The 13,611-nt window shown below is 45.6% G+C and overlaps 1 protein-coding gene across 1 annotated transcript in view; it reads right to left on the bottom strand.

Moving 5' to 3' along the window:
* The window catches only part of CHD5 (chromodomain helicase DNA binding protein 5), a 1,012,157-nt gene that overhangs the window by 161,146 nt on the left and 837,400 nt on the right, over positions 1–13,611 (bottom strand). Inside the window, exons 34-35 of the mRNA XM_078640953.1 lie at positions 11,931–12,023; positions 6,547–6,690 (exon numbers count right to left, since the gene is read on the bottom strand). Coding sequence (XP_078497079.1) covers positions 6,547–6,690; positions 11,931–12,023 — 237 coding nt within the window. The remainder of the gene's footprint in view (positions 1–6,546; positions 6,691–11,930; positions 12,024–13,611) is intronic.

The raw sequence follows: 13,611 nt of genomic DNA, 5'->3' as shown, positions 1-13,611 counted from the left end.
GCTCGGTAGGCGACACCCCGGCGCACTCTTTCGCGCCACCAGTGACGGAGGTGAAAGGTGCGCCTCTCCTGCCACCCAGGCACGCCTCCTTGCCCTGAGGAGATCAGCGCTGCCTGCACAGGGGTCTGCACATAGCCCCATCGTCAACACGATGGTAGCAGCCGCGCTGCTGAAGACGAAAGACACCGGGTACCGGAACCGGCATCGTGGGAAGACCTCAAGTTCCACCGGCAGTCACCCACACACGGCCACCGACACAACCCCAATGCCGACAGCGAGAGGTCAGGGATCACCCCTGCAAGCCCCGAAGCGCCCACAGGCAGTCTTACAATCCTTCCCTGCGCTGTGAGCCAAGGGGGAAGGCAATACTCCCGTTATCTGCCCAGGTTGCTAGGGAGCACGACAAACCCCCTACAATGCCAGAACTGTGTCCACAACTACACCCGGAAGGCCGCCCCCACAGGAGCACTGCCCTGTGACCCCACAGGCAACAAGAGAAAGACACGCGAGGCCCTGCCCTACTCCCGCTTACCGTTCAGCCTGAAGTACCACACAGTACCTGCTCATCGACGGCTGCCCGGAGTGAAGAAACCACAGGAAGGCAAGGCATCGCCGGAGGCCCCACACCAGCTGATTGTAGTGCGTCTCTCTGTACGCGAAGAAAGAGAAAGCCACCTCAGCCAGAAGCACCAGTCAGTCCCTGCTCATCAACGGCTGCCCGGAGAGAAGGCACCACAGGGAGGCAAGGCATCGACGTCGCGGGAGACCCCGCACCAGTTGCTCATGGTGCGTCTCTCTGCCCGCGGGAAAAGAGAAAGCCGCCTCAGCCTGTGACGTGGTGACTCCGCAAGCCCCGTCACCTAGCAGATGCTTGCCAGAGTCACACCATGTGCCTCCTTCCCTAGTGAAGCGATACAAAAGGGGATGATGGACGGAGCGTTTGAGCAAATCAAACACTCACCCCCAGTCAACTGATCTGGGTTTAATCCATCACCATTCTTTAGCCCACTCAGCCACCCCATTTCAGACATGGCTATATGCAAATCAGTCTGACCCTGTGCCTCATGGGAACAGTCCAGCCCGAACTGCCAAGCCATGTCTTCCATGGACCGGAAACAAGCATCCTGGGACCGGTTTTGGATTCATAATCCTCATCAGCCAGGCTATCTTGAATCCAGTGGCCAAGTGAGGAAGGGACTCACGTCTGAGCATATCCTGCCACACTTAGGGCGAACAAAGCGATACAAAGGGGGATGATGGACGGAGCCTTTGAGCAAATCAAACACTCACCCCCAGTCAACTGATCTGGGTTTAATCCATCACCATTCTTTAGCCCACTCAGCCACCCCATTTCAGACATGGCTATATGCAAATCAGTCTGACCCTGTGCCTCATGGGAACAGACCAGCCCGAACTGCCAAGCCATGTCTTCCATGGACCGGAAAAAAGCATCCTGGGACCGGTTTCGGATTTATAATCCTCATCAGCCAGGCTATCTTGAATCCAGTGGCCAAGTGAGCAAGGGACTCACGTCTGAGCATACCCTGCCACACTTAGGGCGAACAAAGCGATACAAAAGGGGATGATGGACGGAGCGTTTGAGCAAATCAAACACTCACCCCCAGTCAACTGATCTGGGTTTAATCCATCACCATTCTTTAGCCCACTCAGCCACCGCATTTCAGACATGGCTATATGCAAATCAGTCTGACCCTGTGCCTCATGGGAACAGTCCAGCCCGAACTGCCAAGCCATGTCTTCCATGGACCGGAAACAAGCATCCTGGGACCGGTTTCGGATTCATAATCCTCATCAGCCAGGCTATCTTGAATCCAGTGGCCAAGTGAGCAAGGGACTCACGTCTGAGCATACCCTGCCACACATAGGGCGAGCAAAGCGATACAAAAGGGGATGATGGACGGAGCGTTTGAGCAAATCAAACACTCACCCCCAGTCAACTGATCTGTGTTTAATCCATCACCATTCTTTAGCCCACTCAGCCACCCCATTTCAGACATGGCTATATGCAAATCAGTCTGACCCTGTGCCTCATGGGAACAGTCCAGCCCGAACTGCCAAGCCATGTCTTCTGGGTGTGAGTGTTTGATTGATTCAGATGCTCCGTCCATCACCACCCCCTTTTGTCCTTCACTAGTGAAAGCACATGCCTCAGCAGGCTGCCCTGCTGACCGGCATAAGTGCCAAAGTCACACTGCTGCTGCTGCACATCCGCAGCTCTACAAAAGACTCCAACAGACTGCCCTGTGGACAGGCATGAGTGCCGATGCCACACTACTGCTGCATATTCTCAGCTCCACCAAAGGCCCCAACGCCAAGCGGTGCCAGGTCTGATGCAACCCATAAAGAGCAAGAAGGTGCTAACCCCTGCAAGAGACTCACAGGACACGCTGCAAAAGTAATGGCGGGCGAGCCCTGTCCCCACACCAATGCTCTCTGGTTGCCCACCGCCAGTGGGCCCCCCCCCACATGTGCTCACGTCTCCAAAGGCCTGCTGTAAGGAGGAAAAGTTGCCGCTACCACCACCATCTATGTCAGCGTCACCCAGTGGCCAGCACTGCACGATACACCCACATCTGCGCACACAGAAGCAGCACCACGTGGAGGCATTACACAGCGCCCTGCACCAGATCCTCCAACACCCTAGACCTGCAGCAACGAGGTTAAGCCACCAGACGTACTACCTGGCCAGGTCAAACAACCTGCAGTGCCCCTACGACCAGCGGCCATGCAGCAATGCAGGCTGGGACGGAGGCCCTGATGCCCCACGACCCTGCCAGAAGGGCGAGGTCAGCTAGAAGAGAGTGCCAGGTGATCCTAGCGAGAGGCTCTACACTGGCACATCTAAGAGGGGGTCTAGCACATTGACTACCCACCGTGATTGACATCAGCAGGCCAGTGTCAGAGGTAGCTACGCCCACCAAGGGCCGGCGAGTACCCTGCACAACCAAAGGAGCCACAATGACACAGGAGAGGCAGCCAGTGGTGGGGCTCATGCTCCCAAAGCATGCACAGAGACCTCAAGAAGTCCAAGACGCCCCAGGACACAGACTAGCCTTCCGAACCAGGTGGCAACACACACTTCTGCAGCAGCACCGCTGTGGACCCAACATTGCTGCAACACGATCTAGTAGCAAAACTGACACAGCCCAGGCAGTTGATGAATGCACCTCTTGCCCCGGAAGGCTGCCTGAACTGCTGAAAGAGAAAGACAAGGGCGTGTTGCCAAGAGTCCCAAAGAGCCGGAACCTTCTCCAACCCAAGCAAATGCTGACTGAATACAAGCAGCAACCCCGAAGACAACCCCCACTAGCAAGAGTGGAAGACCGGCCACACACTGTGTCCTCCCTCATACTGACTCAAGACAGAGTCAGCCGCGACCCAAGAGAGGCAAGAGAGGAGTCGATTACCCTATGTGGCAAGCTGCCACAGCTACATTAGCTCCAACAACCGGCAACACGTGACCCGACGTCATGTTGCCCAGCAAGCAAGGGGCGCGCAAAGCGAAGGCAGAAGCCGGCGACATGACAGCACCGCCTCGAGGTCCAAGCGCAACGCCCTCGAAGAAAAGAAGAGAGTGACAGCCATGTCACCCTAAAAGCCGATGAGCACAGGTGGGCTGAACAAACCAACAAAAGGAGAAGACTGAGGACTCACAGCAAGCCAAGAGCACACCCTGACACACCAGACAGCCACCAAGGCGGACCTCACGGATGGACCGAACACAAGCCGCAGCAAGTGCAGACCGTGCCTCATCCCAACGCTTCCACAGGTGACCGTCCATCCCCGAGCGTCAGCAGTCTAAGTCAATAGGCATCCCTGCTCCTGTCCGCAGATGCCACGGGTGAAGATCAGCTCTGAGTGCCCGCCCTCACACCACCTCAAGATGGAGTCGGCAGTGGCCCCAAAACAGGCAAGAGAGGATCCGTACACTCTACGGGTCAAGCCGCCACCAAAGATCAACTTCAACAAAGCGGAGACACCTGGCTGCTAAATCCCTCCTGACATCCAAGCTCTCCCAGCAAGTCACCATCACCTGTCATTCCGACTCACCACATGGCTGGCAACCGCCATCACCCCAGCCATCAGCAAATGCGTCAAACACCACTCCCCGAGTACCGATGGACTGTAGTCCGACACCGTTGCCACACCAGCCGACTAAAAGAAATCAGAAGCCACCTGTGAACCTGGCCTACACCGGGACTGCAGCAGCGAGTGCAAGTCTTGACCAAGGTTCAACCACCCATGAATGTTGTGCGTGAGACTAAGTAACGGCTCCTCAGTGGTCCTGCAGATGCCCCCAGACGGCACAAAAGCAGCCCCCCACGCAGCCCTCCTACAGCCCCGCAGCAACCCCGAAAACTGGCCCCACCAGGCGGGAGAGCGAGAAGAGACATTGCCCCACCAACAGGTTACCAGTCACAGCCAAGCAGTTCAACAGGGACAGTAACACCTCTGTGAATTCTCACTTGGGGCTCCATCCATGTTCACGACGCAACCCACTAAAAGGAACTGTTAGAACTCACCGCAGACCATCACCGATGTCAGCAACGTGGAAGCTATGCAAGACAGCAAGACATGTCATCGTCAGCGAACTGACTGTATGCAGCGGACGTCTCAAAGCCAGCAGTTGTGTCCTGAGCCCCTCAGGTTAAACTACGGGTGCCCGCCGAGAAGGTTCTGCTGCAAGCAAAGTCACCAGACCAGGTCTGATGTCGTCCTGCCACTTGACTCTAGAGACTGATGGACCCTTTGGTATTTAGTTAACTATTTGTTTGTCCCCACAAGTTGGACTAACACTTTGTTTGTTCCTCAATAAAGTTGGTGAGGAATGTAATGTTGCGCGGGACACGTTCTAATGTCCCGCAGGAAGCTGTAATGCCAGCACACACTACACCCCACATTCATCCATCACGGGTGCCACGAGTGACGTGGCCCCATGAATAAAAGGGCCCAGGTGAACGTGCTTGTGGCCAGTTATCGCACTATTCTGCCTGGTGTCTGTGTCCTTATTTTACGCCATGTGGGCCTTAGGCCCAACACTACAATTGGTATATACAAGGAGGTCTAAATACTTATTTAAACAATTGAGAAGAATTGACCAGAATGTTTTTTGGTGCTTTCGCCTAAAGACTGTCCTTTTCTTGGTGTCAACGACGTTTCAACCCTATTTGTAATATGAGTGTCTCATCAGGACTATAATAACCTAGGGGGCAAAGATAGAGGGTAACAATGCATTTCTTATTATATCCTGGAGAAATGCTGTTTCTCCAAGAGGAACAGGGTCAGGTGGAACTCCTTCTTATTTTGAAAGATCCAAGGAAAACGGTTTTCCTTCTGGTAGGCCTGGATGTCGTGATGGAAGGGGTAATGTATACTCCTCATCGTATCTCTGGGTCCTGGAAGCTCTGTGGATAGTGTCTTCCTTCCAGTTTGGGCTGAAAGTTGTGATTAATGCAGTCTCTGAGAACTCCTGATCAAGTTTCGGGGTATCTCGTGATACGCCTGTAAATTGTGCGTTCATCCATCCGGGTTGTTTACCAGCGTACTCCCAATTGGAGAATTGCCAATTCTCTTACAGTAATTCTATGTGTAAAATATTGAGCTTTGCTACAGCAAAAGACAGAAGAAATACATCTTTGTAGGCCACAAAAGAATACCTTACACATCTGTGCTCACACTCAAAATGTGGTAGGTCTTGAGTCACTCACAATAGTCCAATAAGGAAGTTGGGTTGGGTTACTTGTGATACAGGTTTAGTTCTTAGGAGATATAAACAGGAGTTTTGAGTAATATTTGTTTGAAATTAATTTTACTAGGTTGATTTCTCTTCACTTAAAAGTGATATGATCATTGAGCTTTAAATCTCTGGCAAGTTACTTAGAGGAAGCTAAATAAAAGGTGAACTTGCCTCCTCGGAACTGAGCAACCCTGTGCAAGTCCATATACGTTTGAATTCACTGTGTCGCTAACATGTTCTTCTATTTGCTCTACACAATGCCTGATTCTTGTCTTTTTATATTTTCAGGTATGCTTCTAAATTTGTAGATCCAAGATTAAAAATAATTTCAGCTAAAAGCTTTAAGTTTAATTTGTAAGATATGGTCATACATGTTGAAATATTTGAATATACCTGATGTACATCCATTGAGAATTTGCTGTGCTTTGATTCTGCGCTTTTCCACACTAACTGACAATACTAATATTAGGTTAATTTTGCTTTGTCGGATTACTGCTTTACTCCTGGGGTTTATATTGCTTATCTTGCATTTTGAAAACGTATGAGGTCTATGAATTATTCCACACACTGGATAATAATGAAATACTATTACTTCTCATTTCAATTGATCTCTTTGTCATGAGTGTCAGGTCTGTAATTTTGTGAATTAGTCCCCTGAATCTGATTATACCGCTCCACATTACCTTATTGCAAACAATAGGCAGTTTAACCCGTACCTAGGCAGGTAAAATGTGAAGGATGGAATGTATGTAAACTGCACACACAATCAAACGTTCATGGACTACAACCTGTGAAGCCACCATCTGCGATGTTGAACATGAATTTAAATTTGTCTGCTTTGTCTTCCTTTTTCCCCTCTTCATCTTCCTCCTTGTCTCCATTCTGCTGAGGCTCAACATGTTCCTTCTCTTCAGATTTTGTCTCTTCCACCACTAAGAGAAAAATAAACATTTGGAAATATTATTTGACCAACAAAAGCAATGCAATTTTCAAAACCTTGGACCTTTTTCTTGGAAAATGTATAAAAGTGTAGGCGTAGATTTACACATAATGTACTTTTGCATTGTTTTACAATTCACAAACATTTCCAGAAATACACCTAGAAAGTTGTGTCGGGCCCAAGTTTCCAGGCTAACTTCTGGTTCTATCATGTGGCATGCCCCACAGGCTTGTATTTTCCCTGTGCAGAAATCTGCACAACACAGATAGAATGTGCAAATTTATATATTTTCCTTCTCTTTGGGAAAACATTTTTCTGATAATGTTGAGGGATGATCCATTCTCCTGGAAAGTTAGTTACTCCAGCCCAGTGCAGAATAAATGTCTGATCATTTCTAGGGTGGAAAGGGGTCAGATGATTGGAGTTTGTCAATGCTCACACACATAGACGTTTGCCATGTCACCAAGGTTCCAAACCAAATCACATCTTGTATCACTCACTTCCCACCTTTTGTGTGGCATTTCCTACGGCAGATTTCTCTGTACTTGTGGAGAAGAAATCCATGGTGGTAAATCCGTTTATACATGACAGGAATTCCTTTTGTAAATTGCTGATCATAGTAAACAGAGGTTGTATTTGGCACTACATATACATTTACATCTGAAAATATTTTTGTGAATGGGGTCCCTTTGTATGGTTTATACAAAAGTCCGCTGTCTTATGCATGAACCTCTGCACTGAACTTGCCAACAATTGAGCCACACCTGAAATTAAAGAGTTCAACTGATTGAGTGACCTGATTTTAAGAGCTTTTAGCATCTAGTAACTGAGATCATATAGATGGGCTTTAAAATTAAATTTACATTTAAATGAGGGAGGCACAACATTGTAGTTAATACCACAGTGAAACCTTAAAGTCCGTCAATGAGATAGTTGGATTGAGCTGTGTTATATGAGCAGTTGGGAATTAAAAGCAGATTCACTGAGTGCTAAAATGGATACTTTGATCCCTGTCTAATACCTAAATACATACACAGGACTATTGAAAAACAAAAACAAACTGATGATAATAGATCTGTAATTGCAAGGGATTGCTGCCTCTAGTGTGAAATTAATGTATAGCTTAACGTTGTCGGAACAAAGGAATTGTTTGTCTTCACACTGTTTGTTATGTACCAAAGTTAATTCATAACAGCATTGTGTGCATCATGAGTACTAATGGTGAACTGCAAAGTGTGATTCATTGTGTTGTCTTTAACACAAAATAAAAATGTGTTTACAAAATGTATATTGGCTCCAGATGTTGTCAGAGAGATGGTATCCTGGTTAAAATGGGTACCACTGCAAACAAGCCAGTAAACAACTGCTGGGTGGTCAATAACATACACATCAATTTCTAATCTCCCATATGAAAAGTGTCTGTGCATAGGTATGGCATCAAAATAGCATTCTTAAGATATTTTCACCTGACGCCCATGACTTAAGAAGCATATAAACATCACTTCCTTCCTTTAGCAAGAGGTCTTTTAACAGATCCGTAGACCTGGAGCCTCAGTGTTGGTGCCATTGGTTTCAAATATTCTCTCTAACATGTTTAATTAGTTTGGCCTTGTTCTTAAATTTGATTAATTTGGATGCTATAGGGTTACAATGAGACAATGAATGGGCCAGGATCCTGAATTTTGTTGTATTCCTGTTCCCCATAATACCTGAACAAACAATATCCAATTCCGAGTCCTGTTCTGTATGCAGTTCCCCTAGTGCAGCATTAAACGGACACCATGCATATTGCTGGTTTTCAGTAACCAATGCATCCCCTAGAAATGATACTTTCTCCCATTGCTGAGTGAATTCGACCACCCACCCAAAGGAAGAGTGTAAGGCATATATGTATCAAGCCGTTTGCGAATCGCAAAGGCCGAAATTCGCAGAATTTTGGCTTTTGCGAATCGCAAACGGTCTATTTGCATGTTTTGGCATGCATCAAAAATTCGCAAATTAAGGAATTGCAAAAATTTGCGATTCTTTATTTTGCCATAGCATTTTAGGAATCGCAATTTTGCGATTCCTTAAATGCTATGTATGTAGCATTTTTCAATTTGCAATTTTGGCTAAGAAATCGCAAATTACCACCAACTTGTAGTTGATGTTAATTTGCGAATTCTTTTAAAAATGCTGAATTTGGCATTTTTTAAGGTGGCATGTAACGCACACACATGCCCATAGGGCATGTATGTGCGCCATATGCACACACATGTACATTTCAGGGGTGCAGCAGGGTGTCCTTGAGACACCCCTGCACCCTTGAAATTATTCTCAATTTGCGATTAGCAAATTGCGAATCGCAAATTGAGATTAATTTCACAATCATTCCTATGGGCCTCCTGGCCCATAGGAATGAATGGGAAATTATTCCTTATTTGCGAATTCACAAATAAGGAAGATTAAGAAATCGCTAAAAAATAGCGATTTTTTACATACATCCCATTTTGCGAATTCTAAATAGCAATTCCTTAAAAATCGCTATTTAGAAATCGCAAAGGGGTATGTTGATTTTTGGCATGTTGGCATTTGCATATCTAAATCTTTAAAGTTAAAGATTATGTTGACATGACAGAACCTGGCAAGAAACACTAGACATGTCCATCAATCAAATCCTTTTAAAAATTGTTGGATATGCAGAATTCTGAGTGCTTCTTCATATCAGCCTACGCTCTTGAAGATGAAAAGGGCTATGAAAATTTGAACACGTATCTAGCAACTTGGCTTAAAATGTTTCTAGACACTACACCTTAATTCTAGTGTTGACACAATTTGAAGACCTCTGCATTTCTGGTAGGCATTCTGCAAACGTCTATACATTGCCACTAGAGTTATATCCTTCTAAATAATTATATTGCTTTAAAACTAATTGACTATTGAAAAAAGACTTATTCATTTTGGCAATTTGCAAACGATGTGGAAAATAATGTAGTAGATAGCACAGTAACTGAAGGAAGGCATTTATTATAAAGGCATTTCTAGACTAGCCAAATCGTAAAATGTTAATTCTGTGCTTTATAAATAGTGACCCCTCATTAAACATCCCCTTTATTGAAATTCTCATGTGTAATAGACTCTCTTTCCTCTCGTGGTGATGAGTGCAGTACGACTTGCTCACCAGGGGGACTGTATCAATAGCGCGGGGACACGCTGTGATAGTGTAACCATGCGCTCTATAAATGGTTTTATTATTATTATTATTATTATTATTATTGTTATATGTTGATAAGTCTAGCACAGTACTTCATCTTGGAAATATTATCCAATGGCCACCATTCATTTCAGTTAAATACCAGTTTATGTCAAATCTCCTTTATTTCAGACAAGGTACAATTTATTTAAAACATTTTAGAAAAAACATCAAAGAAAAAAAGTCTTTAAGCACCCATGGAGGACAGAATACAGTCCCAAAACTGGACTCAATGGTGCAATGGAGGATTAGGGCTTTATCAAAGCATAGAATAAAATGGTAAGTCTTGCTAAGTTAAAGCTTGTTGGGATGGAGAGGGGTGGGAGATATTGTGGGTACTCACTGAGAAAGAGAGAGGTTTGTTAGTTGTTTTTGCCATAGGTAGAAATGTCTAGGAATATGATTATTTTGGTTCTGGAAGGATACAGACGTTCCCTTACATACATTTTGTTTGGGGTGGGTTTCTATGCAGAAAGCACAAAAGCTAAAGTGGTTGGAGCCATTGGACAGAAATTGTGTTTCTGCTAATAAGGTTAGTCTATCTTCTGATGGTCAAAACCTTTATTGCTGCACTGAGGGTGGCTTTGGGCTGAGTAGATTTGAGTAGGAGAGAAATCACTGCAATCAGGAGTCCCAGAGGTAAAGGGGATGATTGAGAGGGATCAAGAAACCTATAAGAAGAAATATAATGTGAAAGCTTGATATAAAGTAGTGGAAGTCAAACTGGGACAGATGGTTAAAGTTGAGAAGGGAGTAGTGGTAGCCATGGGTGAGTAGGTTTATGTATCTTTGAAGGTGAATGAAGTTATGTTTAGTTTTTTAAGATTAGAAGACGGCAAGGTGTGGCATATAAGCTGCACTGCCATGTGGAACATGCAAGAAAGAACGGATGTATGTGAGAGAATGAGGATGAAGAAATGCGTGTGGTTGAAGGAATAAGTGGGTATTCCTTTAGAGATGAGGAATGGTATATAGTTGAGGGAGCTGGTGAATGTGTGTGAATGATGGAGAATGGAGCAGATGGTGATTGGGCAGCTTACAGCGGTGTTAGTGGCTGAAGGTACATAAAGAGTCAGATTCACATACTTTTATGCTGTTTTCAGTTCACAGACATTCCCAGGAGAACACCTGGAAAGCTGCACCAGACGCAGGTTTCCTGGCATACTACTGGGAATTTCTTGTGGCTTCTCCTGCGGTCTCTTATAACTCTTGTATGGAAAGCCACACAGCATAAATGTCAACACTTAGGGAATGAAGTTCACTGTGCACATTTTAAATTGGAGGAAGCTATTTCCTTAGGTCCTCATCAATGTGGGAATGATCAGTTCCCCTTCCCATCCTAGAAGGGGAGTTACTCCAGTCCTTTGCTGGAGTAATTTTCTGACCCTTTTCGGTGACAAATTTGCAGCAGTAAATCTATTTCTGCTAGTTAGAAATCCTTTTGTGTATTCTTGGCAGGTGTAAATGAGATGTTACTGACTGTAAACGTTTACAGTCAAAAAACCCTTTGTGAATACGGCCCAATGACAATACCTTGTAAAGGTATACGGATGGTACTGGAGGGAAGATTGATGTAACAATGATTGAGAGAGGATATACATGAAGGAGTGAAATGGGTAGTTCATGGTCATAAAGAAGGAAGAGTGATGAGCACAGTTTAGGCACTATATTTATGAATAATTTAAACACATATTGATCCATATAATTAGTTTAAGTTTGGAAGAGGGGTGTCTGTAGTGGGAATCAAGTGTTATTAGTTAAATGCCTTTTTGCAACCTGACACAGTTGGTTCAGGATCGCAGGGGCAGGATGTTATGGCTGACGGTCAATTAAAAAATGTGTAGAATGAAATTTACGCACAGAAAGGTGAATACTGATCTGGGAAAGTCCAATGCAGATGATACTTTCTCTGCCCATGCTCAGCTTCTAATGGGGGAAGGAGTTGTGAATGGGCTGTAATATTTCCACACTGACAATCACATAGTTGCTGGCCAACTTACCTGCCTTAGGCTCACTGTCTTCAGGCTTCGTTTGACCACTATCCGACGTAGATGATTCCAAGGGCGTTTCTTTATCTTGAACTATGTCAGCTACTAGAGTCAGATATAATATACAATGGCACAATAATGATCATTATGTTTTCAATTTGCGATACATATCATGATTCATTTTAGTCTGTGGTCAAGTTCAGGTTTATTTTTCTGAAGTACTTGAGACAGAAAACACATTCTTTCTTTGAGATTGGAATGATCTCAAATCTTCACATTCACAGGCTGATTTTCTGGGTCTCCACTAGAGACAACTGTGGAAAACGTACATTGTGTGCATGCTCTAATTCATAAAAATTATTTGAGCTGGATAAAAGTGAAATGTGTGTATTCAATTTGTGTTCAATGAACACATCTGCCACGAGTTAAAGTTTGTCGTTGAAATGCCTTCTGGATCAGCACCAGGCACAAATCGCAGCAAAGCTATACTGCCACAATATCGAGTTTGAAATATATTGTTACAGCAAAATTGTAGCTAGAATATCAAGTCTCAAATACTGTTCTACCAAAAATATGATTGACTTTGAAAATAATGGGAAGGTAAGTGCAGATTTGCTATATTTAACTTATTGAACATCATAGGTCAATGAGGGGACGTGCACGTACCGATGTATGGGCAGAAGTGCAGAAAGAATGGAAAGAAAGAAGAAAAGATGGAAAAAGTGAAAGAAGGGTGGAGAGAAAGAAGGAAAGAAATTAATGAATTTCAGAATTCCCTCACGAGGAACAATCTCCCGAATAACTGTAGGGTTTGCTAGCCTCAATCATTCGCCCAGAGCTACATGGGATATGGTTCAAAATGCAAGTATTTTATTTTCTGGCTACTCCCGGGAATCTCGGTTCTTGATGTTTATAGGCTGTAATTTTGTTGATAGCTTCCAACGAGGCTTCACACTGAGGCAGTTCAGAGCAGCTATGTCAGCAAAATAAAAAAAGCTCTCATATCTGTAGGTCAGCCGCGGCCTGTGCAGGTAAGGGGCCGGGTTGGGGTGGATTTCGACAGTCGACAACGCTGGCAAATTAAATAAATAATTAATTTTCCCTCCTCATTGTCTGTCAAAATCCGCCCTCACCTGGCTCCACCGTCCCACCACTCTTACCTGCACGGCCGCGGCTGCCGTAGGTTTAAGAAACCTTTGAGTGCAGGGCCGGACTGGGAACCACAACCCGCCCTGGCAAGGTGCTCGGCCGCCCCCAGCCCCTCCCTCCCCAATTAGGGGGGGGGTGGAGGTGCCGCCGAGCTCTTTGCGGGGGCCGGTTTTCGGCCTGTTTTGGTTCAGGGCCTTGTTGTCTACCCTGGCTGTGACTAGTACTGCCCTTCCAGTCCAAACCAGGACCCAGGCTCCCCCTGTACAGGGCCACCACAACCCTGACTATATTACCAGCACCTTCGCTATGGGGAGCGAGTCAGACGTTGCATTGCCGCCACCCTTAGCTCCTCGCCAGTCTACATGGCCCGTCGGCTTCGATGCTATTCCATCAGCCCTTGCCCCCCCGTCCTGCAATAGATCTGCAGGCAATTCCCAGCTTAAGATCTTAAGCTGGAATGTGGCAGGGCTTGCACGAAATTTCGATAAGCCTGACTGGATTTCTTTTGTGGAGCCCTATGAGATTTGCCTCCTCCAAGAAACTT

The sequence above is a fragment of the Lissotriton helveticus genome, chromosome 5_1 (assembly GCF_964261635.1).
Source record: "Lissotriton helveticus chromosome 5_1, aLisHel1.1, whole genome shotgun sequence".
NCBI classification, from domain to species: domain Eukaryota; kingdom Metazoa; phylum Chordata; class Amphibia; order Caudata; family Salamandridae; genus Lissotriton; species Lissotriton helveticus.
Note: the sequence above shows the minus strand (reverse complement) of the source record. Positions and strands in the feature narration are given on the sequence as shown.